We start from the raw sequence: 26,242 nt of genomic DNA on the forward strand, positions 1-26,242 counted from the left end.
AGGGGTTGCGTGATCATACACTATCATCACTACCGTCACCATCACTAAAAGTGACGGATATGTGAGGGATGGAAATAGATAGGCAGGCATATGTTCAGTAAGTGACTATTCTCCCAGTTTAGTGAACTTCAATTAAGGTAAGAAGTGATTGTAATTGGCCACGCACTACAACTTATGCGCTAACACTACAACGCCAATAACGCCCACTGCCTCTCGTCGCACACTGTCTTTCTGTGAATTAGCTATGATTTGTTTTCTTTTGTTTCTTCTCCCGCTTCTATCTTTATATGGCATAAGACCACAGCACACACCGCGACCTTTCTAACTCTCTTGTTCTATTGTTCGTTACTCCTCTCCTGTATTACTAGTTACTCTCCTAGAGACGCGACTCAGTTTGTTATCACTGCTACTGTCACCTAGAAAACCTATTTTCTTTGTCCTGTCTCCCCTATATCAGTCCCCATCTTGTGTATTTGTTCACGAAAGGGGTTTATTTGTTTGTTTGGTTCTCGCTTTCGCCCTGCGCGACACCTGTCAAGAGACAAACAGCCACGCCACAACATGAATCGCAATCAAGATCAAGCTCGCGATCAAGCACCTCAGACTCAGTCCCAAGCTCAACCTCAGCCTGGGACTCAACAACAACGAGTCCGTCGACACTTAGAGGCTGATTACCTGATCGCAAGACAGATGAATGGTCAAGGTCTATGGTTGCGAAACAATAATAATACCAATACCAATACTAACACGAACGACAAGGGGGGCACGGGCAATACTAGGGATACCAATGATCGAGGCAATGGCATTGCAAGCGCCACTGGGGCCAATACCGGGAACGCATTGGCAACTGGCAACACGAATACTGCAACTATCTACACCGTCAATGGCAATATCTGTCGTCGACCACAGCATCAACGCATCGGCGCGGCGCAATGGGAGGTTATGATGCAGAGACAATCGCAGCTGGTGTTGTCGTTGACGGATTTTTTGATTGCTAGAGGAGAGGTAAGTCACACCACCTGTAACGGTACAATGTGTTTGAGTCTGAGCCGGCTTGCCACAAAGTTTGGCCGCCAGGTGGCCCTGTTTTGTTTTATTTTGTTCTGGCTTCTTTTTTTCTTTTCTTGATATATCATGTTCCCTGTGGTTTCACTTCTGCTCGAACTGGATGCAAGCAGGGCAGGATTGGTCCTTTCTAGCTTCAGAACTGCCAACATCCCTAGCTTGCTAAGCAGAGGTGTCGTTGCTCTACCCCGACCCTACCCTGCTCGTGTCTTGATGCCCACGTTCTATATACCCTGAGAGCTAATCATGTCACAAATATATAGACATATGAATCAATCCTCGATATTTTGACCGACCACCTGGACGGCATAGGGCCGCCGATTAGTGGTCTACTCGGTCAGCGAGAGCTGCGGATCAGAAGCCAGTTGAGTCAGACATAGCAGCAGAGTGAGGCGGAACCACGGTCATACCAACGCCGGGAGATTGTCAACCTTCCAGTTGCGCCTCCGAACTGCAATAATCAGGGGTTCAACAATTACCAGGGTCTCAACCAGGGATATGGCTTGAACAACAATCATAGTTACCGCAATGGATATGGCGGCAACGGGTACGGCATCAACAACAGTCAGTTGTATAATCAGGGATATGGATTGATTGACAACCAAGGGTATGGCAACGGCACTGGGTATGGCCTGAACAACAATCAAGGCTTCGGTTACGCTCCCAACCAAGCCTACCACCAAAAGCAAGCCTTCAACCAAGGTCACGGTTTGATTCACAGCCAAGGATTCGGTTACGCTCCTAACCAAGCATACAACCAAGCCTTCAACCACAACCAAGCCCTCAACCCAAACCAAGCCCTCAACCTCAACCAGGCTCCTAACCAAGGCCACATCCGCACCCAAGGTCCTGGTTCCGTTCCGAACAAGCCCATCGTCATAAACGACGATAACAACCAAGTTCAGAACCGTAACCGCATCGCAAACACCCACCCCAACGGACCCAACTCCACCAATTCCAACGTACGCCCTACCCACATCGTGGTTTCCGGTGCCCGGTCAGCCGTGTACCACACCTGGATTCTATTTCCCGTCCAAACATACGACCCCAGCAATCCCTACATCGGCAAGATCGACCCCATTGACGAACGCGCTACCCACATCCTGCTTGGCCCTGACGCCGCGCACCCGCCGATCAATGACAACTGGCATCTACTTCCCATGCAGACATACGTCCCCCCCAGCAATAACACCATCGGCCGACAGCCACAATCTTCGTTCCAAGACCCAATCAACAATAATAACAATGCTGCCAACACCACAAACAACACGAACAATACCAGCAACAGCAACACTACCAGCAACAGCAAATTGCCAGACTTTCCCCTATTAGGTCGCCACACCAACACTGTCCGAAATGCACCCATGCCAGATCCTTTCGTTGATACCTACAGCAGTAACATCAACAATGGCCACGGCAATTTGAATTACTTTGGCGGCGATAGGAATTCGAACTTGAATTCCTTGCCTGGTGGTGTTCCTAGTGCCGGTCCTGGTGCATCAGGGGCTGCTCTTGGTGATGTTCATGGAGCTGCGACAGTTCCTCGTGGTTTTCCTAGTGGTTTTCCTGGTGCATCAGGTGCTGCCCCTGGTGGTGTTCCCGGTATTCTGGTTCTTTATGGTGATGATCCACCGTCTGCTGTTTCTCTCAGTGTTCCTGGTGGTGTTTTTGTTTCCTGGGATAGTGCTTGGACATATACCTATTTGCCACCAATGTCGCTGGCGGCCAGAACGTTGGTGAGATCGCTGCCGCCTTCGCTGCCGCCGCCGCCAAGCTCAACGCCAACATCGGTCCCAATGACAACCACAACGTCAACACCAATACCAATGTCAATCCCAATACCAACGTCAATCCCAATACCAACGTCAATCCCAATACCAACGTCAATCCCAATACCAACGTCAACCGCAATACCAAAGCCAACGTTGATCCTAATGCAACCGAATCGGATCCGGACGCTACTCAATCTGGGCATGAACCTGAAGATGATGCTGAAATGGAAGTGGAGAACGAAGACAAATCAGACGCAGAAGCCCATCCCGAAGCCACTCAATCTGAGCCTGAAGCCGACATGGAGCTGCGCCTGAAACCGAAATGGAAGTCGAACGCAGAGACGAAGCCAATCCCAACGCCACCCAATCTGCTTCTGAAGTCGCCGCTGAAACCGAGATGGAAACTCAGATGAAAGTCGATGTGGAAGACGAAGCAGTTCCCGAAGCCACTCAATCTAATCCCGAACCACAGAGCCAAGCAGAACAAAACAAAGACCGGGTGGAAGAGGGAGAAGACCAAAACCAAGAATCCTCATCAAAATACAACCCCACACCGCCCCGTCGTCGCTCCCTCTGTATCCGTGCCCAACAATCTCTGAGACGGTCAAGTCGGTCGGCCGGTGCTGGTGTTGGTGCTCGTGGTGGTAAGAGGAGATCCAACCCTGCTACTGACGAAAACGAAAACGAAGATGAAGATGAACAGATGCAAGGTTCTGATCTGCCTGTGATGGGGTCGAGACGGTTGTCTAGGGGGTATGGGGCGGAGAAAAGGGTGAGATTTTCTGTTTGAGGAGCAGGCTTTGGGACTCTTGGGCTTGGGTTTGGCCTAGGTCTTGGGCTTGCGTTGTGCTGTCACTATTGTGTTGGGTTCAGATTAGGACGGAGGTCTGGTGTCTCTCTTTTGGAATCTGGTGCTAAGTGGCTGGTGTCTGTTCTGGTTCTGGAGTCTGGCGTATGGGAACATGGCAGTTTGTTCGTGCAAACCATCGTTAGGAGGGCGTCCTTTAACAGGGTGGACATCCGCATAGGTCATTTTTGCTTGAGTAAAGAAAGGTTGCCATTGTGAACGTCAAGCTTGCCCGTGTTTACGTCCAGCGTGTAAGAGTGCGAGGATATAAGAATAGAGACACAACTTGTAAGATATCCTTCTTCCTTGAGCGTGTACCTTCTAATCCAAAGCTTTGATTTTTTTCTAGGTTGGAACAGTATTTTGTCTTGAAGTGTGGACCGGTACTATTCAGGACGTCTGGTGTTTCTCCTATACATATTACAGAGGAGGAGAGAAGTCAGTCCTCTGGTTTATTTAATAGCAATGTTCCAAGATATACTCCACTCCACTCCTTGTCCGCTCAGTTTGCTTAGATCTGTTTGGATATAGATAGAAGGATGCAGCTGTAATTGCTAGTTGAGATTCGCTTGCTGCTTGCTCTTATCATCCTTTCTTCTTCAAAGGATGCAGTGCATCAAGATAAATATCTTGGTAACAGTGCCATGCAGCTCAGTACAGGTATACCGAACTGTGGTTCTAAATTGGATCAAAGGCATACTTACGGAATAGTATGTTGTAGTCTCACTTTTTAAGGTTCACTCCGAACTACACAAGGTACTAGGTACATATACTATAGAATGCTGTCTCTTGTTCTCCCCTTCACTGTGTCCTCTCAGTGAGCGAGACAAGGCGCAATATTTGCTGTCTGCAGCCAGAGCAAGAACTTCTACTGTCCCGGATCCACAAGGCAGAGACAGATGGACTGTGGGCAGATGTCTCTTATGCTGCTACGCTACTGTCTACAGATGGCACTGGAATCCATAGGATATGGCGACAGCGTATCTCTGCAAGCATTCTACGTCAGTCCCAGGCCAGGCCCCCCACAACATCCTCGTGGGCGGCCCCCTGAGAGACATCAGCCTTGTCTGCTCAGGACCAATTCACTTCTGCGTCACTTCACTGTCATTGTTGCTTCAGCTTAATAGGCTCCAACACCTCATGGACGGTCAAAACTCCCCCAAAGCCCTCAGTCTTCAATATCGCGGGACCGCATCTTTTCTGATACTGGACAGCTTGGAATGCGACCACTCTGATCACCTCTCTGTCCATCCTAAGAACCCCTGTCCCCCTGTCATCCTGTGACCATACCGACATCCTCACCTAGCCTGACCACAAAGATCCAAATCGAGAGTCAGGATGCCGAAAAGATCCAAACCAACACCGCTTGCTAACACACTCTTCGCCGACCGGTCGCACAAGATTACAGAATTCCGAAAGTGGAAGCTTGTTTCCTGGCTATTGATTCTGGTGTTTGTTGGGTACGTGATGCGAGTTGTTGGCTGCAGTGCTTTGGGAGTGAAAAGAAGCAGAGACAGGGAAGCGGACAGACCAAGGCACAAGTTGAAGGACAGAACAAAGACCAGACAAAGCAGCAGGTGCGGTGAAGAGATGCAGACAGACCAGACTTGTACACACTGGCATCAACACAATTGTGGTAGTCCTCCGATCTACAATGGCCGGATTCGAAAAGAACGTCGGAGGGGCTGTTACTAGAAATAGACTAGCGTCGCATCTTTTACAGCCTAATAGCATATTTCACGTATTTTACACCGCTTGGCGCAAAAATGACCAATAGTTATTGGGCTATAGGTACCGCTTATACCGTATTGTAATGTGGCTAGTGCAATTAGTTGCCAAAGAGGCCAATCAGCAGTCCTCAATACCCCCACCGACGTTAATTTCGAATCCGGCCGTTGTAGGAGGGACGAGGAGAACGCGTCGGTGTGAAATCCAATCTCCTGCTCTTGTGAGCCACAATTGCTGCAAAGTCTTATCGATGGACAACAGAAGCTTATTAATGGCAGCATGCGCGTGAAAACAAGTATCATAAAGTGCTTTCTGGTTGATTGAGATGTTTCCTTCCATGCCGGTTGATTCCTACTTGTGATCGAATCGTCCTTTCACCATGGATGCTGGAAAGTGGATCGACCCCTGACACCTGATTAGTAAGCCACGATATTCTTGACTCTTGACTTCCAAGGTTGCTTTATTACATGTAGTAGTAACACCTACAGCTATCCCACGTCAAATCTACCTAGGTATTCATCGTCGAGGATACTGGCCCAGTCAGCATCATCCAATTCGCCCAATGAGAGACTCTCCGGATCGACCTCATCCTCATCATCATCTGGCCCCAGACGTCGATCAGATGGAGCCCTTGGTGATCGATCCGTCAGCTTCAGATTGCCCTTTTGGGAGGTGGTCAATCTCAAGTCTAGTGCAAAGATCTTCGTTCCTTGACCGCTCGCTGCAAAGTACGCTCTGTTCGCATCCTGGCAACTAACCTGGCCACTAACATCTTCTACCCCCTGGGTGGCCAGCCCGACCCCATGCGCCGCAGCCATAGTTTGAGCCACAGTACCCAGAGGTATGCCACCGCCCGCCTCAGTCGTCCTTGCGTCCTCTTCCGACCTGGCAACAGTCACGTCTTGGCAGAGAAGCATCCCCACGATCAGGCACGCTGAATGTTTGGGCTTCAGTCGGTTCCATCGCCTTTCTGACAGCCATTCCGCCACAGTTTCTTTGAAAACTTCGTCCCTTGCGGTGAGTCTGCGCCATAAATGGTATGCCGGCGAAGTCGCTTGATGTATATAACCTTACTCCACCCAGATCCAGCTGGCTTCCCGTGCTCTTTGCCCAACGCAGCTTTCCCAGTCTCTGGATCGTTGCCTGGAAGTTGTTGCCATGGATAACTCCATTGTGGAGGGAGGACGAAGCCTTCGAGCTGGTGTCCACCCGTGGGTATTCGTTGTGTTTGAGGGGATCTTCCGCTGTGTAATCATCGGTCGGACTGAAAGGGTTCTTGACAGCAGCCCCCAGTAAGGCTTCCAACTCTTTCTCCGGCAGCCAGCCTGTTAGTGCTTTCAGAATGAGATATTTGGCGTCCGATGCGATGGTCAGATAGGGCTGCAGGAGAATTCACACAGAGAGAGATATCAGCGGCAGCGCAGGTGAGATATGCATCTATGTATGTCAGAAAAACAGACGAGAGACAGACCGCTTCACGGAATGAAGCCAACTGGGTCAATTCATGGGATCAATCACCAGCCCTCGAACCTGAAGGCTACCTCAAGCAGATGCAAAGATGAGTAACGCTTGGTTGCCAACATCAAACGCCTCTGGTCAACTCCTCGACAACTTAAACCTTGCATCAATTCTTCTTAGTCTCACCAGCAACCCCAACCAAGTTACCATACTTCAGCGTGTTCATGGTTGCTATGAACTGCTGCTCAGCAGGAGACACGGTCAGAATCATGGCAGACTGTCCCTGTCCCTTGCCAGTGGCGGTGGCCACAAAGTGACTGCGCAAGATCATTGTCAATGGGGAAGACCTGAACGGGATACGTGCTTGACCGAGCGCTCTAGCACGTATCACCTCTTTCAGGGCGAAAAGGTCTGAATTGATTTGTCGCCCTTGCTGCCGTTCCTGGGGAGTCTGCTTCGGTCCGCCTCTGACCGCATCATCCGCGCGATCAAAAAACTCAGATCCAGCAAGGTCAACAAAGACAAATTTTCCTCCTAGACACGGATGTTGACGCCTCCTCAAACATTCGGCAACCGCATCCTCAGCTTCCCTCAACCTTGCCTCGTATTTCGCCTTCTCAGCCTCGGCCGCATCAATCCGTTGTTGGTCTACCGAATACTCGGGGTTCGGCACCCACCGTCCTTCCGGCGATGGGATGTACGCCTTTTTATTTTCCTCCAAATAGACATCCGTCGCTTTCTTTCCGAACGGCACCAGCTCGGATTCGCGCTCGATAACGGCGTCGCGCGCCTCCAGCAACAACTCATTAACGACCTCGAGCTCGAGAACAGCATGGGTACGCGAGCTTCTGTCGTGGATTGAAGACGACCCGGTTTTTCTTTCTTGCAGTCCATCCAAGACGACTTTGCGAAGCTCGTCAAACGACCAACATGGCCTCGCGACGATTGGACGAACTCGGACTTTTCCGTCCTCCAGGATCTCCGTTTGACCACGGATATGGGTCTGGCCATCAGGACCCTCGCGGACATGACATTCTGTGCCGTTGTTGAGGAGGTCGTATGCGCATTTCCCGCGAACTTCGTACAGCCGGACTGCCACGCCTAGTTTCTCCTTTCCCACACACTCAGTCTGTCCTTCCGTTCCTCCTGGGGTCATTTCCTCCGAGTCCTTGCTGAGCTCGTCGATTGCGTGAAACAACTCGCGTGCCGTCAAAAGGCACAGTCCGAGATGTCGGTCGTCTTCATAGTCGTACCCCAAAATTGTGTGCGTCTTACCACTACCTGAATGGCCGTACGCAAAGAAATTGCACGTCCCTCCACCTTCCATGACGTGAGGAAACGTGGGCGCCACCACGTCCGCATATACTTCCCTGTTGATGGCGGTTGTGGGAAACACCTTTGTGAATGAAGCTGCGCTCTTCCATGTCCGCACTCTATTGGAAGTAGAACGCGATGAAAGTGATATCGATGTCGATTGCCCGTGGTTTGCTTTTTCTTCGTCCTGGCCGATACTGCGCTCGATCTCCGGCAGGGATGATTCAGACTCAGTTGTATTTAGTGGTCTCCATCTCACATAGACTTTGAAAGGATGTTGTTGTTGGGACACCATTGGCTAGAGAAAACGGGGATATTCCGGATACGAACACAATTGCTGCAATGCTAGTTGTCGACGCTCCTATACCTTTGAGTCAAGGGCGATAATTGCTGTAGACGGACAGGTTTGCCTAACGCTTCTACTACACAATTGACAAACACTGGAAAGGCCAATGTTTTTATTCGGCCTGCTCGCTGCTACTGCTACTACTGTACTGCCGTGGGAGGCCTTGGCCGTTGTCGTGGACTCGTGGTTGATCTGGAAACAAATTGAGGCGATTTACTAAAAATTGGCGCCCCACTGCAACAGCACAGTCGTAGCTAATAGTGAGTAGAACAAACACCAACACTGCGGAACAAGACATCGAGACCTCTCGCAGGGCACTACAATCTCACAAAACGATGAGCATCGAGGCATTCTCTCGGTGTATCTTCGACTTCAAGGGACAAAGGTTATTTCCGCGGCACCAGCGGCACCCCCAATTCGAAGATTATGTTTCCGAAAGGTAGATAATGCCGCGGGCTTTACCCCCTGCTTCTCGCAAATACTGAATACTGTTCTGCCACGCTGAAACTCCGAAATCCCATATTGCCGATAGATATGTATTACAGGTATATAACCGCTCTTCTACTCACTCACTGTGGTAAGGTAACATGTCCAAGCATGAGAAAGTTCCCTCGTTATTCTTCCTGTTCTCCACGCCCCGTTCGCAGCCATCATGACCGTCTTACAAGTTTCCGAGCCCGCTGTCTCGAATAAGAACGCCCCTGAACGAGTGCACAACTCGTCCCGACACATATCCCGTATCCGATCCCTGATCCTCCCCGGCACTGACCTCGACGATGTCGATGTCTGCAACGACAGTTCCACCGGCCGCGGCACGACTGAAAACCCTTATATCGTCGAATACCTAGACCACGACCGACTCGACGCCTTGAATTCCTCCAAGGGACGAAAATGGGCCATTGCGGTTCTCCAGTCGCTGTCAACATTCGCAGTGACCTTTGCCAGCTCAGTGTACGCCAGTGGCATCCCAGGAGTCATGCAGCACTTCGACGTGTCCAACGAGGTGGCTACGCTGGGCTTGTCGCTATTTGTGTTAGGGTTCGCCCTTGGCCCGCTGATCTGGGCACCTCTGTCCGAGGTATATGGGCGCAAATCTGTGTACGTCATATCGTACACGGCGTATACGGCCTTCAGTGTGGCAGCGGCGTGTGTGGACAACATCACAGCCTTGCTGATTCTTCGGTTTTTTGCGAGCGCGTTCGGATCGTCGTCCATGACGAATAACGGCGGTGTCGTTGCCGATATGTTCAGCAAGGCGGAGCGCGGGTTGCCGATGGGGTTATTTGTTGCGGCTTGCTTTCTGGGGCCTGCGTTTGGTATGTCCCAGTTTTCAAGTTGTTCGTGTGCTTTCTTCCATGCTATGTGCTTGCCATTTGTTGTTCCCGGTACCTTGCTGATTTTTACCCCTGTGCAGGACCCATTGTCGGTGGGTTTCTCAACGAAACCCAGGGCTGGCGCTGGATCCTCGGATTGGTCGCCATACTGGGCGGTGTGGTCGGCATTGCCACGGCGCTGGTCACCCGTGAAACATACGCGCCGTTCATCTTGCGACGTCGAGCCAAGGCCCTTTCCCGCATGACAGGAGACGTATACATGTCCCGCCTGGATGCGGCACAGCCGCCCAAAACGGTCTCTCAGGAGCTCTCCGTCACTTTCACGCGTCCCTGGATTTTGATGTTCAGCGAACCACTTGTCTTGCTGACGTCGATATACATCTCCATCATCTATGGCACATTGTACATGTTCTTTGCCGGCTTTCCCATCGTCTTCCAAGTCACTCGAGGCTGGAGCCAAGGCATCGCTGGGCTTCCGTTTGTTGGCGTTGCCATTGGTGTCTTTCTTGCCATGCTGGGGGCTGGCGTGGACAGCAAGCGCTATGAGAGCCTATGTGCAGAGGCCGAGGCGGAGGGACGCTCAGTCGAGCCAGAAGCCAGATTGGGATCGGCCATGGTAGGCTCCATTGTCCTTCCGATAGGTTTGTTTCTGTTTGCGTGGACGACGTATCCATCGGTGCACTGGATCGTGCCAGTTATCGGTGGCATGCTCTTTTCCTGTGGACTGGTCATGGTCTTCATCTCGCTGATAGGCTATCTGGTTGATTCTTGTACGTTTCGATCCTTGTTTCGTGATATTCTGCAACGATATGTTAATGCTTACCTGTGTCCAGATGTCATCTATGCTGCTTCGGTGCTGGCGGCCAACTCGGTGCTTCGGTCCTTGTTCGCGACAGCATTTCCCCTATTTACCACCCAAATGTACGACAACCTTGGAGATCAATGGGCGAGCTCCATTCCGGCATTCCTGGCGCTTGGGTGCCTGCCTTTCCCATTTCTGTTCCACAAGTATGGTCGGCGGATACGCACCAAGTGCAAGTATACTTCCGAAGCAGCAAAGATGCTGGAGATAGTGCATCGCCACCACGCCGTGATGACTGCAGGTGAACCAAACGGGACAAAAGTGGCTGCATAGATTTGGCGAAAGGATGAATCGACAACTTCCCTGCATGTACTGATAGATCCCGATATTGTCCTAGATTCGATGTGGCTTGAAGCTACCGTTCAGAGGAAACCGTTTTGAAGATCATCCAGTAAAATCCACTTGCCCAATCTGCCAGTCGTCCAAGAAATCGAATCCCAAGAAGTCCACATCGAAGAACGGATTATTGTTCTCGGGCTGCTCCAACTGAGGCGGAATTACGCTGCTCTGCGTGTGCGTCGAGCCACACGCATCTGTCATGCTGCTGCTATGTGGCTGCGACGACGCAGATACCTGAACATGATTGAGAGTATTGGGCGGACTCGGAACCATGTACAGATTGTTCTTGGCAAGAATCTCCTCAAACACCGGCAGAGCTCTTTTCAGCGCGGGTATTTCTTTTCCCTGGGTGAGAAGAAGCATTGCCTGGCTGATGGATATCCGAGCCATGGATCGGACAAGATCTGTCTCGGCTGTATCGAGGGCTGATTCGATATGTAGAGCCAGCAGTGCAGTCATTGTGGTTACGAAAGGGACGGGAAAGTCCTGAAGAGTACCACTCGCCAAAATCCTCATGGCAATCGTGTCCAACTCCAGAATAGCGGTCCGCAGCCGCTGTTTGGCCCACTCGCTCCACTCCGTACGACCGGACTGCTGGAAACAGCGTCGTATCAGCCGACACAGGATACACTCAAATCTGTAGCTCATGGCTTGTATGTTCAGATAGTAAATGTCAGTTCCAGTGTTTCCACTTAGGTGCATCTTGGCAGCGAGAGACTCGCGCCATTTATCCAGTGGCTGCATCATTTGGCGAGGGTCTTGCTGCGGCTGGTTTGTCACAATGGATAAACACTGTCCAAAGATTCGAGACAACTCGCAGTGGACAACCGGCAACGCTTTTTGCTGAGGCGTAACCTTTGATAGCAAGTCAGATAATGCTCCCGAAAGATCCTCCGCTTCCCAGTCATCTTCCGTCCTAGGCTTGATCGTGGGCGTATTTTCGAGCAATCGGGAGTGTCGGGTATTGACAAAGACGTGGAAAATGTCTATAGAGTACAGAGTCCACCAGATCCTTCTGTACAACTTTAAGACTTTGTCAGGCTTGTCTTCTCTAACACAGACATTGCGTAGGTCAAGCTTAGTGGCAAGACGGACGGCGTTGTGGAACCAATAGCCAAAGTCCCGGTCGGTGGGATGGTCGAGTATCACCATTGACAAAATGATAGATCCTTGCAGCATTAACAACGGGTCATCTTTTGCGCCGAAGTCGTGGAGAAGCTTGGCCTTGGAGAAGAATGACTCTTGCGCGGCCGAGCGACTGGCGAAGCCACAGGCGGATAGCACATCTGCTGGCGCATGGAGGCTGGCTGGAGTCAATATGACGTGGAGCAGGAACAAGGAACAGTTGCCGGATTGATAGCGGCGGATGAAATCAGCTCTGTTGATTAAGGGAGCAAAAGGGTGGACGTGGTCAAAGTATGTCTTAACGAGAGCATCCCTAGGGAAATTTTCGCTCAGTAGAGCGGATACAAAACCGAACGAAAAGGGTGGAATGGGGATTCATAATTAACTCACAAGTGGTACCGAGGAGGTAGATCAAAGACACCCTTCTTGAGAAGATATTCATTGTCAATGTCATCCAATTCGGTTGGCCTAGTCCACAAACAGTTCTGGGGCATTGAGCTGTCTTCTGGCATTGAACCACAAGGGGTGCTGGAAGAGGTGTGGTGTCGACTGGATTCTGTGGCGTCTTTCACGGCGTCGTTTAGGATATTGAGGTAGAGCAAATCTGCCCCGGTCTGCCCTGGGGTTTGGCAGTCAAGGGGACCCGCGGGAGAAGCTCGATTCGATTGTTGTGGCTGTTTTGACCGGCTTGGCGGGCTAGATTGACGGAGATTGTCTAGCTGGCTACTGTTGGGTGTAGCCAGAACTCCTGTAGTCTGGCAATGGTTAGGGGGAATTCTGAAGGATCGTCTACCTGTCTCAAGAGCCTGAGGAGAAGCAGAATTGGAGAAGAAGTAGGTGGGACAAAACAATGTTAATCGTCCAAAGCATAGGATATTCATACATGGTTAGGAGTTGGTGAGACATGTATTCTTTTCCTACAACCCCCATCTATGTCAGCAAGCACCAAATGAATCGGGATCATGAACCAGCCCGATGTCAATGAATCGACTCACCTAGTTCGAGCCTTACGAACATGCAGGACACAGTCGTTGGCACACTGCCTGCTGATACAACTACTGCATGGGAGGCCAACCACGGCGGCATCGCACTTGACCTTGCGGGCACGGCAGGGCGCACACGCCTTGTTGGCTTTGAGGATACGTTTCCGGGTTTCTCCGGCCATCCGTGGCTCGCTCTCAGAATCAGAAGAATTCATTGAGGGGAGAGGAGCATTTGCTGTAGTTCCACCGGCGTGGATGGCCGGGCATAGAAGGGCTCAGGTTGTCGTGTGAGGGCGCTTCGCTATATGCTTTGAAATATCGCCGCGTGTTTGAACTTCGGGTCAGCTCGGAGTTTGTATATTTCCGAATCTCCGGACTAGAGATACTGCGGATCCTTGGGTGCCTGCTCAGCCATGAAGCTCGAAGAGCACAGACTCACGGCATTGCAGTTACCATCCATCGTTCCTAGGTACGACATGTGCCGTTTGAGTGGCATAAAATGCTCGAATTTGTCGAACAAGGAGCGAAGTTGTCCATGATGGCAGCAAGCGCTTATGGTGGTACCATACTAAGCGCACTGTCTCCTCAACGATCTACTTAGGTAGGTACCGACATCCTTTCCGTGGAGAGCACTGAGTGTCGCAACGTCCTCGTCCCGACAGTGGCCATTCCGGTATCTGTACCTGCATCACATTCGCATAATATGGACTCAAAAGTCACTGGTACCCGGTGCCTACCTACTTAGGTACTCTTCTTTCAAGTGAGAATGGAAACTTGTATCTGGGCAAACGCCGCAACCGGGAAAGCTATTTTTCCGCAAGAATGCCGCCCTGCTTACCCCGGTCAACAAAATATAATGTGATTCATCCAGGGGCTTGTGTTTCCAATCCGTTTCGTCGCCTCAGCCACTTCCACCCTTTTTCTACAACAAGAAACGAGTAAGCCCCTGATTGTCCAACTCCAGCCTCACCGGACAATTTGCGCGGCAAGCTACGCTCCTTGGCTTGTCAAGGTCCACGCCTCCCTGCCAGCATTACCCTTCCTCACCCGGATGTCAAACGTGACGAGTCTCGAACGCTTCCCCAGCCAAGGGAAGGCATGCCAGAATACTCAGCCTCGAGCTCCTGGCTTGCTCCTGACCTTGTGATAGAACCAGATGCTCAAACGTCTTTCGTATGGCTAACATGAACAGATATATTGTTCTGGACTCCTTAACCCCTTGATCCAGCACATACCATAGGATATATAAGCTGACATGATTGCTGATGGAGGGAATCTTCGGTACACTCCATTCTCACATTCTCATCAACCGAACTATAGGAAGCTGGACTCCATTCTACTTGTCTTTTTGTCTCTTTTCTTGATACCCAAGTTATAACGTCCTGTTTCCTACCCGTTGCATACTCCTCACACCAACTTACATTCTTCACCCAAATATAACCATGCATTCAATATTCTCCTCCACAAGCCTTGTGCTCTCCGTGCTGGCCACGTCTGTCCTCGGCTCTCCACAATATGGAGATTCAGGCTCCGACTCGTCCATGACAGCCACCGCCTCTTCCTCCGCTTCCTCCTCAGGCTCCTCTTCCTCATCCTCATCATCCGGGATTCATTCGGTCATGGTTGGTCCAGGCCTGAAGTTCACACCCGACACTGTCACGGCTGCCAAAGGCGATTGGATCGAATTCACCTTTGGGTCCGGTCACTCCGTCGCACAAAGCACATTCGACAAGCCTTGTGTGCCCCTGAGCAATGGTGCCGGGGTCTACTCGGGCTTCCCCAATGACGGCGACCTCTGGCGCATTCAAGTCAACAGTACCGATCCTCTTTGGCTCTACTGCTCGGCCAAAGGCCATTGCGAAGGTGGAATGGCTATGGTCGTGAACCAGCCGTAAGTTACGCCCTGATAGCCCTCATCCCCGCCAAATTGCACCGTCTTCATCCTGTTGCGAATAACTTCTGATTTTGTCACTTTATAGGAACAATGCAAAGACTCTCGACGCATACAAGACTGCAGCCAAGAACGCGCAAGGCTCATCTCCAAGTATCGTGCAAGGAGGTGTCTTTGGCGCCGCTAGCAATAGCACCAGTGGCAGCAGCGGTAGCAGCAGCAGTGGGTCTTCAGGCAGCGGCAGCAGCGCAACTGGGTCGGGTTCCAGCTCAGGAAGCGCCACTGCCACCGCGTCGGGCGCCAGCTCATCCACATCTGGGAACAGCGCCGACTCTAATGTTGTCAAGAATGGTTTGCTGTTTGCTGGTGCTGTGGCCGCCGGTGTTGCTGCCGTCTTGTAGATGGCAACTGGAGGGGACTCAATAGTGTTTGGTTCATGATTGGAGACGGTACACCGGTTCGCAGCATTGAATACGTACCTTCCATATGCAGTCGAGGACAATGAAACGCCATGTCACATCTAGTACCTTTCTTGTTCAAAAAGAAGAATTGAGCGTCTTGTTGTATTCCGGTCACTTGCCCAAACATCACAGCCTGTAAGAGAGTAAAACAGTAAGCTTAGCCCCTGGTAAGAGCGCCATTGAAAATGGGCAGCTGCTAGACAGCCGGAGAAAAGCTACATGAGAGATTACTTGATTTGTCGTCAAGGAAGCGAGCGTCATCTGCTGCAGAGAAAGCCAAGAGGATCGCTAGCAATCTCGAAATCCAAGCAATTATCATGGGTTAATTGCTCTCAGGACTGTACGAGGACTCTCCCTTTCATGGAACAAACGAGGCTGGCTAAATTGGCGGGGCTGAGTGACAAGGCTGAACTGGCCTGGACATTTCTTCGCAAGGCTGTGCCAAGGTTCAATTGACGAATCAGAGCCAAGCACCCCACGCTGGCATTCAAGTTCAACTTGAAGTTCGTTCCGCATTGCACGACAGTACACTTTGGTTTAATGTCATAACCCTTTGACTCGCGCTTCGAAATATTTTCTTCACCCGGTACTACAGGCCTACTCACAAACCTCACAGTCCTGAGAGGCGCCACTACCCAACGTATAGGCAGCCTAACTCAGCACAGTAATTCAAAATGTCGCACGCCCGGGTCGAAGAACTGTCGGACTCAGACCCTGACATTGACGACCCCTCCAACTACCTCCCCCAGTCCGACACTCAAGTGATGCGGCCGGCTTCGCAATCCTCATCTTCATCGCCTGAACCAGAACCAGCCTCATCCTCTTCCTCCGGTCCCAACCCAACCCTCTTTCGTCCTCCTCCTCCCTCGTCGTCCCAACATTTCCAACAACCGCAGACTCGCGAACACATCAAGTCCTTCCAGACACTATACCCAGTCTATTTTGACGCCACGCGGACAAAATCAGAAGGAAGACGCGTGAACTCATCGCTAGCGATCGCCAATCCTCTAGCCATCAATCTTCTCGAGGCGGTCAAGGCCGTGTTCGTGGAGACTGCACCATTGCCCCGGATAGCATTCGAGCCGGACAAGACACACCCTAAGGACTGGGCGAACCCGGGTCGGATACGAATTGAGATGTTCCACCCAGAAACAAAAGAGCCCATTCATCCGCAGATAAAGAACAAGGCGCATCTGTACACGCTGATCGGACGGTGGTTAAAAGCACATCCGACAAAACCGACTGATCCGCTGCAATTGAAGATTCCGGGTCTGCCTGTTCCGGAGAATTTCGGAAAGGAGCCCATACCGGTCCCGCGGGGTTGGAAAATGGGTACGATTCTGCCGGTGCATTCGCCTGCCGTTAGTGGAGGTGGAGTCAAAGATGATTTCTTCAAGGAAGCAATGGAGGAGATCCGTCAGGCCCAGAGTCAGGGTCAATTACCCGCCGGTGGACCTGGTGGTCCGGGCGGTGGTGGCATGCCTGATATGGCTGCTTTGCAGAATATGATGAGTAGCATGGGTGGTCTGGGTGGTATGGGTGGTATGCCTGGATTGGGTGGGATGCTGGGCGGAGGCGACTCCGGTGCCGGTGCGGCTGCAGGGAGGAAAAAGAAGGACAAGAAGAAGGGCTGATCATCAGATTGTGCGGATGCTACTGGCAGCTGGGCTTAGCTTCGGAGCACATGTTACTGTGCCAATTGCTCTTCAGACAGCGAAAATGATATGGAAATCATGATGCATGGCACGAAATGGAGAACGTTTAAGCTCGGAAATGGCCGTGTTGGGCATGCTATCCTCCTCTCTCCAAACGCATAGCAGACGTCTCAGCAAAGAGAGGTTCTCATGGTCCTGGTGTCTTGTTGTTATTCCTGAGTAGGTAGGTCGATTTCCCAAGTCCAGTAGTATATCAGTCCCCGCAGCCTTGCGCTCCACTCCGCCATGTTGGCCCCCTATACACGCAGCCTCGTCCAAGAGGGGAAGGGACGAGACTATTTTTCACACGGTCTCACGAGAACCCACAGTCCCGTCGCATGCAGTGTGCGCCGCTCCCTGACCTCAGGTGGGATCCGAACATAAGTCGCACACGGAATTGCTCATGTCGGCGATCGGAACGGAAAGCGCAACAAAATAAGACAATTGAAACACCCTGAACTGGCAGGCCACACTTCAGGACCACACTGGCAGCGACACTGCCGATGCTGGTCGGACATTGCACGGCATCCGATCCTAGTACAAGCGCGTCCCCGGACAACTTGAACCTCCCAGGCTGTTTCACTGCTCCTGCATTGCGTCCGCCAACCAGCGTTGACGCCCATCGATCTTCACTCCGCATGCGCCCCGCGGCTACATCGGGCAGATACCACTGGCAGGTATATCTTCATCTCGGGGCATGCTTGTTTACGACCAGCATAAATATCCCCACCACTCTCGAAACACCTTCTGTCTTTCATATTTGACCATTGCGAGTTCCGCACCTTGCTGGCTCGACATGTCTCCATATCCGAAAATCGATTGTCATTCCCACTATCTCCCACCGTCAGTGCTCCTTTTGGCACTGCATGCATTCGGCTGACGGGCCACAGGGGATACCGTGAGGCACTGGCAGAACATGGCCACAAGCAGCCCGATGGAATCCCGGCAATCCCAGTAAGCCGGACAGTATTTGTCACTGGGGCGTGTTCGCTGCTAATCCAGGTTCAGCCATGGAGCGAAGAGGGCCATCTCGAAATGATGCAGACTATCAATGTGACCAAATCCATGCTTAGCGTCAGCTCGCCCGGCACCTACCTCAAGCCAGGCGAGAACGCACTCAGTCGCGAATTGACGCGGTATGTCAATGACTATGGCGGGAGCCTGAAGAAAAGGAAGCCTGATAAATTCGGCTTGTTTGCTTCCCTGCCTCTGGCCGACATCGAGGGCAGCTTGGAAGAAATTCCCTATGCGTTGGATCACCTCAACGCCGATGGATTCGTGGTCATGACCAACTTCCAGGGTTCGTACCTTGGACATAAAGACTTTGACCCCATCTTCGACGAGCTCAATCGCCGGAAAGCCATTGTTTTCATGCACCCAACCACTCCCTGCTTGCCTCACAGTGGACCAGCAGCGACACCTCTCCCGGAATATCCCAGACCCATGTTCGAATTTCTGTTCGACACTGCTCGTGCTGTCATCAATCTCTTCATGTCGGGCACAGTCAGTCGCTGTCCGAACGTCACGTTCCTCGTGCCTCACGTGGGTGGTGCGTTTCCACCATTGATCAACCGATTTGCAAATGTGGGCTTAGCCTTGAGTCTCCCGGGGATGGATCCCAAGGTGACGCCGACATGGATCAAAGAGCGATTGAACCAGCAGTTTTACTTTGATACCGCGGGCTGGGCGTTCCCTGAACAAATCAAAGGCTTATTGGAGTACGTCACTGTCGACAGGATGTTGTATGGGAGTGATTTTCCCTTTACGCCCCTGACAGTAGTCACTCCGCTGTCGCAGGAGCATGATCAGTATCTACCGGAGGTGTTCCCTGACCCGGAGGATCGTGAGAAGCTCTGCAGCAAGAATGCACTGAAACTATTCAGTCGAGAGACTTGACGAAAGACATAATCGAGAGGTAACTTGTTTCTGTTACACTTTAAGACGAAAAGATCCTGAACGCCTAGGTCGACGATAGAGGCATGAAGCAGAACGCGTAACTGAGATACAGGTGTCGCCTCAAGGACCATAAGCTCGGGATCCTTTTGATAGTCCAATACCTGTACCTCAGGTAGCAAAGCATCCCAGTACGTTGGCCTTGGAAATTAGCAGACGTCTATGGACGATCTTGGTATATCTACAGGATTTAATCCGCACTTGCCGAGCATTCTACGCACCTCTTATCTTCGCACAGCCACTTGGATGTTGCCGGCGAATACAATCTTTCCGCGAATCCAGGAACAAGAAATGCAGGGATTGATGTAGCTGCTTCTCGGCAGTCGTATGACAAGACCCAGGATTCGTCAACCGTTTGAGTTCGAGTCGTTTCCTGTGATGGCAGTGAAAGTTCGAGCCCCTCTTATCGTCGCTGCGTTGTCGTCAGTGCCTTCTTGTCCTACGTGAAGTCATCCTTCCACCGCATTCAGTTCACTCTCGCACCGCAGCACAGATACTACTAAATAAGACGACCAACCCACCACATGTAGCATTCTCCAACGGATACTCCGTCGTTCTACGCAACTGAAACGTAATACAGCAGAAGAATTCTCACAGTCAATAGTCACTGAGCCTATCGTCTTGTCGTACGAACCAAAGGGCAAGCATCGACCACTGCATCCTACAGCCAACCCTACCTACGCACGAGATACTACCGCCGAGCACTATCCCCACTCTCCATACCGACATGTCTGACAAAGGAGTCGCACCCGATTCTCACTCTGCCCTCTTCGGTCTCGAAGGGAAACGACCCTCGAGCACACCGGGCGCCGGCGCCGGGTCAGGAATCATTGGCACGAGCGGACATACTGGATCGGCAAACAAAGGCAGCGTGGCCGGAGTCTCTGACAAAGGCAATGCGCAATCCACCACAGCGGGCATCCAACATGGTGGAAATAGCAGTGCTGCTCCTGGCTCAGGCGGGGAGACATTGACTCCAAGTCAAGGAACGGGAGAGATACCTCCCAAGGCATGAATCCGGACAGCATTCCATTCGTTGTTCAGGGGGTATTGCTGGCAAATGAGAAGACAGCAGCAGGGGAAGGAAGATACACCCCGGTGGAAATGGCTTGTGAATGAGCGGCCTGAGGAGGAGTGGAAACCAGAGCAAGATGGTGATGGAGGGCAACTTGAACTGAGCGGCATTGGCGTGCATGGTTAATGATTGTACGACTACCTTACCTTACCCACGACATGAGCATTTTATTATAATCATCATCATCAGCGGCAGGGCTTGAACAGGCCAATAAATAATATCACCGTTCCTTTGATCTCTTGTTGATGCATAGCGGGTCGAGGAACCATGAAGCTAGTTGTAGGAGGATCCCAGCCACTGTCAACGACTGCAGTGTGCGGGTGCATGGCGGGACTGGAAGCTTGGAAGAGTGGCGTGCAGCAGCACCACACTCTGTACCTACCTAGGTAGTTGAACCGGCTCCAGGCGCGGGAGCCGCCTACTACGGCGGCCGAACCAGTTGAGCTTATAGGTATCGTAGCTAGAAGCCCAGGCCCTAAATAGGGTACCTAGTGCGCAATGGCTCCTTAGGCCTAAGGAGCCCCGTGAAGTGGCTGGTGTCAAACTGCTGCCAGTGTCAGTGGCATCTGGCTCCGATCTGGTCATCTCTCATCCCACGGCGCTACTCCAACTGCAACTTCCAACCCAACTTAAGTTGGACTCGACCATCTCAACCATCCCGCCCCTTCAAATCAATACCCAAACTACAACACTCGCACAACTAGATCAATCCACGTCTCCCTATTCAACGGCTTCCATCACCTGTACAGCGCCCCCTTCACTGCTCCTACAGCGACGCCGACCCTTTATTCGAATGCCGCAGCGAGAGCGCCACCGTGTCGCTGTCGCGCTTTGTCCCAGTGCCGTGGCACCCTCGAATTGAACCAGGTGTCTGGTTACCATTCTTTGGCTCAAAAGTTGCCCACCACGGCGTTGTCGACCTACGATTCTGTCGATCCTTCTGACGACAAGGAATACATCGTCCCTCCTCCCCAGACTCCAACCTCCGAGCCATCTTCCTTCAGTGCGCCTTCACAGCGCCCGCCTCCATTTTCCTCTCTATACTTCCCTACCGCCGCAGAGCTTGATAGCATCAGAGCCACAATTGCCGAGACTTCCTGCGAGTCACTCCTAGCCACAGTTCCGGCACCCTCCTTTGAGGAGGCTCTTGCCGAAGACGACGCCCAGTCCAAGGCTGAGGCTGAGACCAAGGCCGCCCTTCCGCAGGACACAAAGGCCCAGTCTTCCAAGGCAACCGACGAAGGAGAACCGCCTCCTCCTTACACTGAGGGTTCGAGTCCGATAGACTCATTTACCTACGTCATGGCGGCCGCCGGCGGTGCTGCCAGTATCATTACCCAAGTGCAGCAGACAGCGGGTCCACCGATCAATACATTGGGAGGTATGCTGCGGACATCAAAAATGGATCGGAACATGTTATGCTGACTGTCTCTGCTGCAGGAGAGGCCACGGCCGATGAACATATCACATTGGATTTGAGGTGCGCCCGCTCTACTGACAAAACTGACCAGGCTGACTGGCATGCAGAGGAACACAATTTACGCTGTCCCGGGATGAGTTGCTGACGCTTCCCGAATTCGTATTATTATCATTATTCCCCAACGGCCTTCTTCCGGATGGACACATGAATGCATTCCATGACGGCGATGTCTACCCAGTCGACGTATGTCTTGCACCACCCCATGTGATTTCTGTTTTGGGCAATTCTAGTATTTATATCGGAGATGTAACATTTTCTTCGCAGTATAACCCAGATTCCCTTCAATATATGTTAAACTTCTTCCGGGAAGTCGCGCAATCAATTCCCTCAGCATCGCCCTCGCCAACTACGCCGCCGGAGAACGATCCTATGACCATCGAGCCTTTACAAGGGTCTACCAAAGACATGCTTCAGGACAGAGCGGGGATCATCGTTCTTAGAGAGGATCTCGACTTCTATGTCATCCCACCTCGACCAGACATCGAAGCGCTGGAAATGACCGAGGTCAAACGAGCCGCGGGTCGATGTTTGCTTAAACAAAACGGCATCTTTTCCGGCCTTAAGAGAAGCGAAGAGGTCGGAACGACAGAGCAGCATTTGATTGAAATGTTGACTGCAGGGTATGTTGAGCGCACTGATGGTTGTTGTGTACACTTGCTAATCGAGTACAGTGGGTTTGATCATGACGACACCTGGGGTCATCGAGCAGGTGAACCGAACAAAGCCGTTATATGCAGTTTGGCTCTAGCTCGCCTACGCACCGACATCAAAGGAGACATTGCTGGCAGCAACGCCGTCGGGATGGCCCAAAAACTGTTGCTGTTTTGGCGAAAGCCTGCCCGAAGGTGCTGGTGGGAAGGTGTTGAGTTGGAGGATGTTGAAGGGGTGCAAGGCAAGGTCAAAGTATGGATTCGAAGAGTGTGGACTCTTGAAATGGTAAGCATATCTGGTCGCTGCTATGGGGAGTTCTGCTAATCCTTGACATAGAGTGTTATTGGCCTGCGATGATGCGAGGGTTCGCGCTCATTCTTTTCCAACACACCGGTCGTGTTATACAACATCCCTTATGTAATATCCAGCAACCAGCATTGTTCAGGAGTCTTGGTGTGATTGACAGGGATTCAACTGGACAGAAGATTATAGGGCCACAAGCCGTTTCTATACGGTTAAAGACACAATAATACAGAAGACTAGTATTACCCGTGGACTCGTATTTATAGCAGGACGAGGAGGGATTTCTTCCATGTGTACCAGTGACCAGATTGACCATTTCATCCGCAGGGTGGCAGGCTGCCTACCTACTAGTACTAGTAGACAAGGAGTAACCCATCGACAGCCTGGTCCGTATTTGGTGGGTGGCCGACAAGGCTGAGGCTTACGTAAGACTCACGCATTTGGCTTGGCGGGGCGCAACTTGAACGGTTCTGCAGGGCGAGTCGCGCAGCGAACAATTTCACGTCGTTCCAGACTCGACCTGCGCATCCACGATACAAACAGATTAAGACCGCGTTTACCAAAAGCAACGAGCAATCACGCATAAACACTACAACTGAACCGTTTACTATTGTGTGCGCGCATCGACTCTGCCATGGTGATATAGGGTTTCTTTACCGCATCATGGCTACCGCGCAATCCTTTGTCACCAGCTATGCTCCGCGGATTCGTCAATACGCCAACACCCTACTCCAACCAGTCGTCCAAACGCAGAATGTCGCCCCGAGCAGTCGCACCACCAAAAGAGGAACCACGATAATCAACTACGCGGACGATGCTTACGATGAAGATGACTTTGACGACAGTGAAGGGGTCAGACGACCGACCGGTTTGCGATCGCTGCGGAGAGAGGAATTAGAGAAGAAGGACCCGCAAAACGAAAAGGTGGGCAAGGAGATACATGCGCCGGTGGATTTGCAACCGATATACAGAGACTGGATCATCAGGCGGACGGCACGCCCTACGTATGTCATATTCCCCAATCCCAGAGGCTCTCTCTATACGGATGCTAACCCGCTGAGTGCCTCAAACAGCACCGACGCGCAAACCTATGTGCAAGCCCAACTTCCTCTTACCCTTATTCCCATACGAATAGATGTCGATGTTCCTCCGCATCAGCCCGAGGCGCCGTTCCCGCTGCCGCGAAATGGAGTGGATCTGGGTGTCAATGCTTCTCTGCCGATGTTCAAGAGACCGGAAATGGTGCCGGGTTACAAGATCCGTGACATCTTTCTCTGGAATCTCCACGAAGAACTGCTCACTCCCGACGACTTTGCGCTCAACTTTGTCCGAGAACTCGATTTACCCAACCAGGTGGCGCTGGCCATGAACATCAGCCAGCAGATTCGAACGCAGTTGGAAGACTATGCCGGTGTGGCCATGCATCCACTGTTCCATACACAACCGAAACGCGCGCAGATGGCCGACACAAACAATGCCCCGACGCCTTCGGGGTTGGCGAATGGAAGCTCTCGCGATGGGACGCCCCGGCCTCTACTTGGAGCATCGATATCTCGACGCGGCTCAACTACTCCTGGGACACCGGCACCGTCTACTCCTCGGCCAATAACTTTGAGCAATGGCGCAGCTGTTACGGCGACTGCTTCTCCCTTACCACCGCCGGACCGGCAAGTGCCCGAGTCTGCCGACGACTCGGCGGAAGATCCATATCTCAACCCGGACGACACCTATCGTTGCATCATCACATTATCCATCTACCTCTCATCCAAACTGTACCAAGACAAGTTCGAATGGTCGTTATTACATCCACCTGGAGCCGCGGAAGCGTTTGCCAAGCAAACGTGTGCAGACATGGGGTTGGGTGGGGAGTGGGTGATGGCCATTACGCACGCGATTTATGAAGCTGTCTTGAGGTTGAAGAAGGAAGCTTGTGAGGGCGGCATGTTGATGATGGGAGGTAGCGCCTGGGGCGGTGGTGACTTGGACAACCAGGCCGTTCGTCCGGAGGAAGGGGCGGGCTGGCGGTACGACATTGACGATTTTGGAGCTGAGTGGGAACCGAAGTTCGAGGCCCTGAGTAAAGAGGAGATTGAAAAGAGAGAGGGCGATCGAGAACGACAGCTGAGACGGCTGCGTCGCGAGACGGCCAAGTTCAGTTCCACGGCAGGAATGGTACCCAGTGCCCGTGAGCAGGAGGCCCAGCAGCGCGGCAGCTACTTCGATTACATTTCGGTTAGCATGAATGGCGAAGAGACGCCGTCAATGGGACGTGGTGAACGAAACAGAAGAAAACGGCGGTTCCGGTCCATCAGTCCAGACTCCAAGGCTCAGACTCCCGAAGGAGGTGGCAGTTCGGCCGGGTCCGGTTGGGGAGGCGAAGGGAATCGACTACAAGAGTATGAGAGGCAGAACTGGAGATGTCGACATTGTCTGATCCCAGGCAATGCGGTATGGGCGGTTCGAGACGGGCCGCTTGGACCTAGGGTGAGTTTGCACTTTTTCCCGCATTATCCCCCTGAAATGGGGCCCCTTGCTACAATCTAGTGGATATGTTGTGTTCCTGCTGACAATTGTATCTCTAGACTCTATGCAACAATTGCGGCCTGATCTATGAGCGGGACAAGAAACTCCCCGCCTGGGCGGCGGGTCTGCACCGAGGCACTGTTCCACTCGGAAGATGAAATTTGGACCGAAACCATTGACGAGGGACAGACAGACTCAATCGGCTGTTTTACAGTTCTTTCTTCTCATGCATCCTCTTTTTTCTTTGTGTCAACGCGGGTTCGGTTCATGTCATCACTCCAGGAACTCGCTTTTTTTCCTGTTGTACTGTACTGTATCAAATGCATAACCAGGTTACGGGTGTGATGGGGACAGCAAATGGTCTAGGGTTATGGCGGCGCGGCATTGCATTTTCTGTTGGGATCATGAGTCTTGAGAACGGGCTGGGCTGCTCCACTGAATCGATTGAATCAACATGAGCCGGATGTAGGAGTACTCGAACCAACCTGTTCTTGTTTCGTGTTGGATGTTTTGGTCTTCGTTCACTGCACTTACTTCATTGAACACAACCAATGGACATTGCAAAAGACAAAAAGGAGAAACCCAGGCGCAGGAGCGAGGGAATGTAGGTGAAAAGGTGACAGCCTTGCCGCCCATAGTGCAAAAGATGTGGTCGAATGTTGTTGTGCCTGTTTCGTTTGGCTGAATATCCAAATCAGACCCATCTGTCAGTCAGATCTGACCACTGCAACCAGGCAGTTCAGATATCCGGGTAAGAAAGCAAAGCGTTTGTTGGGTCCTTTGTGCGTTGGGTTTGGGTTTGGTCTTTTGCCAGTGTTCGATTGCGAGGCGGAGAACGTGGAAGGTGAGGATTTGGGTTCTAGGGTCGGTGTACTTGTACTTTGTATCCTCGTCGGCAGTAGTGCCAGTGTAGTTCTGTCTCCCAAGCTACCAGATAACTGCCTAGCACCTACATGTACGTACGTCCAGTGCAGTATGTAGGTGCAGGGAGGGACTGATGAATGTGTAGTAATAAAAGGTCTTGTAAGGAGGTTTCAG

At 51.8% G+C, this 26,242-nt stretch overlaps 11 protein-coding genes across 11 annotated transcripts; 8 read left to right on the forward strand and 3 right to left on the reverse strand.

Annotated features, from left to right (window-relative positions):
* The first annotated feature begins 102 nt into the window (after nt 1-102).
* HMPREF1120_04435 (uncharacterized protein) lies at nt 103-4,015 on the forward strand. Its single transcript, XM_009158566.1, has 2 exons — nt 103-1,005; nt 1,329-4,015. The coding sequence occupies exon 2, from the start codon at nt 2,226-2,228 to the stop codon at nt 3,150-3,152; it is 927 nt and encodes a 308-aa protein (XP_009156814.1). The 5' UTR covers nt 103-1,005; nt 1,329-2,225; the 3' UTR covers nt 3,153-4,015.
* Nucleotides 4,016-5,649: 1,634 nt separating this feature from the next.
* On the forward strand, nt 5,650-11,758 carry HMPREF1120_04436 (MFS transporter, DHA1 family, multidrug resistance protein). Its single transcript, XM_009158567.1, has 7 exons — nt 5,650-5,831; nt 5,901-6,140; nt 6,207-6,253; nt 6,404-9,075; nt 9,127-9,846; nt 9,945-10,634; nt 10,698-11,758. Exons 5-7 carry the CDS (start codon nt 9,183-9,185, stop codon nt 10,997-10,999), a joined length of 1,656 nt encoding a protein of 551 aa, XP_009156815.1. The 5' UTR covers nt 5,650-5,831; nt 5,901-6,140; nt 6,207-6,253; nt 6,404-9,075; nt 9,127-9,182; the 3' UTR covers nt 11,000-11,758.
* HMPREF1120_04437 (uncharacterized protein) lies at nt 5,901-6,584 on the reverse strand (the record flags this gene model as incomplete). The annotated part of the gene is made up of 2 exons (XM_009158568.1): nt 5,901-6,435; nt 6,487-6,584. The coding sequence occupies 2 exons, from the start codon at nt 6,582-6,584 to the stop codon at nt 5,901-5,903; spliced, it is 633 nt and encodes a 210-aa protein (XP_009156816.1).
* On the reverse strand, nt 7,037-8,479 carry HMPREF1120_04438 (kinesin family member 2/24; the record flags this gene model as incomplete). The annotated part of the gene is made up of 1 exon (XM_009158569.1): nt 7,037-8,479. The coding sequence occupies one exon, from the start codon at nt 8,477-8,479 to the stop codon at nt 7,037-7,039; it is 1,443 nt and encodes a 480-aa protein (XP_009156817.1).
* Nucleotides 9,020-13,933, reverse strand: HMPREF1120_04439 (uncharacterized protein). The gene is made up of 4 exons (XM_009158570.1): nt 13,186-13,933; nt 13,074-13,107; nt 12,581-12,945; nt 9,020-12,503 (listed from the first exon to the last, which is right to left on the reverse strand). The coding sequence occupies exons 1-4, from the start codon at nt 13,386-13,388 to the stop codon at nt 11,111-11,113; spliced, it is 1,995 nt and encodes a 664-aa protein (XP_009156818.1). The 5' UTR covers nt 13,389-13,933; the 3' UTR covers nt 9,020-11,110.
* HMPREF1120_04440 (uncharacterized protein) lies at nt 13,845-15,599 on the forward strand. Its single transcript, XM_009158571.1, has 2 exons — nt 13,845-15,064; nt 15,153-15,599. Exons 1-2 carry the CDS (start codon nt 14,616-14,618, stop codon nt 15,463-15,465), a joined length of 762 nt encoding a protein of 253 aa, XP_009156819.1. The 5' UTR covers nt 13,845-14,615; the 3' UTR covers nt 15,466-15,599.
* A 600-nt stretch (nt 15,600-16,199) lies between these two features.
* HMPREF1120_04441 (signal recognition particle, subunit SRP19) lies at nt 16,200-17,159 on the forward strand (the record flags this gene model as incomplete). The annotated part of the gene is made up of 1 exon (XM_009158572.1): nt 16,200-17,159. One exon carries the CDS (start codon nt 16,200-16,202, stop codon nt 17,157-17,159), a length of 960 nt encoding a protein of 319 aa, XP_009156820.1.
* Nucleotides 17,160-17,916: 757 nt separating this feature from the next.
* HMPREF1120_04442 (aminocarboxymuconate-semialdehyde decarboxylase) lies at nt 17,917-19,115 on the forward strand (the record flags this gene model as incomplete). Its single annotated transcript, XM_009158573.1, has 3 exons — nt 17,917-18,062; nt 18,110-18,173; nt 18,228-19,115. 3 exons carry the CDS (start codon nt 17,917-17,919, stop codon nt 19,113-19,115), a joined length of 1,098 nt encoding a protein of 365 aa, XP_009156821.1.
* Nucleotides 19,116-19,899: 784 nt separating this feature from the next.
* On the forward strand, nt 19,900-20,187 carry HMPREF1120_04443 (uncharacterized protein; the record flags this gene model as incomplete). The annotated part of the gene is made up of 1 exon (XM_009158574.1): nt 19,900-20,187. One exon carries the CDS (start codon nt 19,900-19,902, stop codon nt 20,185-20,187), a length of 288 nt encoding a protein of 95 aa, XP_009156822.1.
* Nucleotides 20,188-21,549: 1,362 nt separating this feature from the next.
* Nucleotides 21,550-22,735, forward strand: HMPREF1120_04444 (dipeptidyl-peptidase III; the record flags this gene model as incomplete). The annotated part of the gene is made up of 6 exons (XM_009158575.1): nt 21,550-21,628; nt 21,688-21,727; nt 21,775-21,910; nt 21,992-22,347; nt 22,399-22,663; nt 22,715-22,735. The coding sequence occupies 6 exons, from the start codon at nt 21,550-21,552 to the stop codon at nt 22,733-22,735; spliced, it is 897 nt and encodes a 298-aa protein (XP_009156823.1).
* A 609-nt stretch (nt 22,736-23,344) lies between these two features.
* On the forward strand, nt 23,345-25,362 carry HMPREF1120_04445 (uncharacterized protein; the record flags this gene model as incomplete). The annotated part of the gene is made up of 3 exons (XM_009158576.1): nt 23,345-23,685; nt 23,755-25,165; nt 25,264-25,362. The coding sequence occupies 3 exons, from the start codon at nt 23,345-23,347 to the stop codon at nt 25,360-25,362; spliced, it is 1,851 nt and encodes a 616-aa protein (XP_009156824.1).
* Nucleotides 25,363-26,242: the final 880 nt, after the last annotated feature.

The sequence above is a fragment of the Exophiala dermatitidis genome (assembly GCF_000230625.1).
Source record: "Exophiala dermatitidis NIH/UT8656 unplaced genomic scaffold supercont1.4, whole genome shotgun sequence".
NCBI classification, from domain to species: Eukaryota; Fungi; Ascomycota; class Eurotiomycetes; order Chaetothyriales; family Herpotrichiellaceae; genus Exophiala; species Exophiala dermatitidis.

Excerpts from the sequence above, each read along its gene's own strand:
- HMPREF1120_04435 (XM_009158566.1), top strand. The coding sequence starts at position 2,226 with ATGCAGACATACGTCCCCCCCAGCAATAACACCATCGGCCGACAGCCA.
- HMPREF1120_04436 (XM_009158567.1), top strand. The coding sequence starts at position 9,183 with ATGACCGTCTTACAAGTTTCCGAGCCCGCTGTCTCGAATAAGAACGCC. Across the intron at positions 9,847-9,944 it reads CTTTCTGGGGCCTGCGTTTG|GACCCATTGTCGGTGGGTTT; the intron begins GTATGTCCCAGT and ends ACCCCTGTGCAG. Across the intron at positions 10,635-10,697 it reads AGGCTATCTGGTTGATTCTT|ATGTCATCTATGCTGCTTCG; the intron begins GTACGTTTCGAT and ends ACCTGTGTCCAG.
- HMPREF1120_04439 (XM_009158570.1), bottom strand. The coding sequence starts at position 13,388 with ATGAATTCTTCTGATTCTGAGAGCGAGCCACGGATGGCCGGAGAAACC. Across the intron at positions 12,946-13,073 it reads TCTCACCAACTCCTAACCAT|ACTACAGGAGTTCTGGCTAC; the intron begins GTATGAATATCC and ends AACCATTGCCAG. Across the intron at positions 12,504-12,580 it reads CTACCTCCTCGGTACCACTT|GGATGCTCTCGTTAAGACAT; the intron begins GTGAGTTAATTA and ends AAATTTCCCTAG.
- HMPREF1120_04440 (XM_009158571.1), top strand. The coding sequence starts at position 14,616 with ATGCATTCAATATTCTCCTCCACAAGCCTTGTGCTCTCCGTGCTGGCC. Across the intron at positions 15,065-15,152 it reads GCTATGGTCGTGAACCAGCC|GAACAATGCAAAGACTCTCG; the intron begins GTAAGTTACGCC and ends GTCACTTTATAG.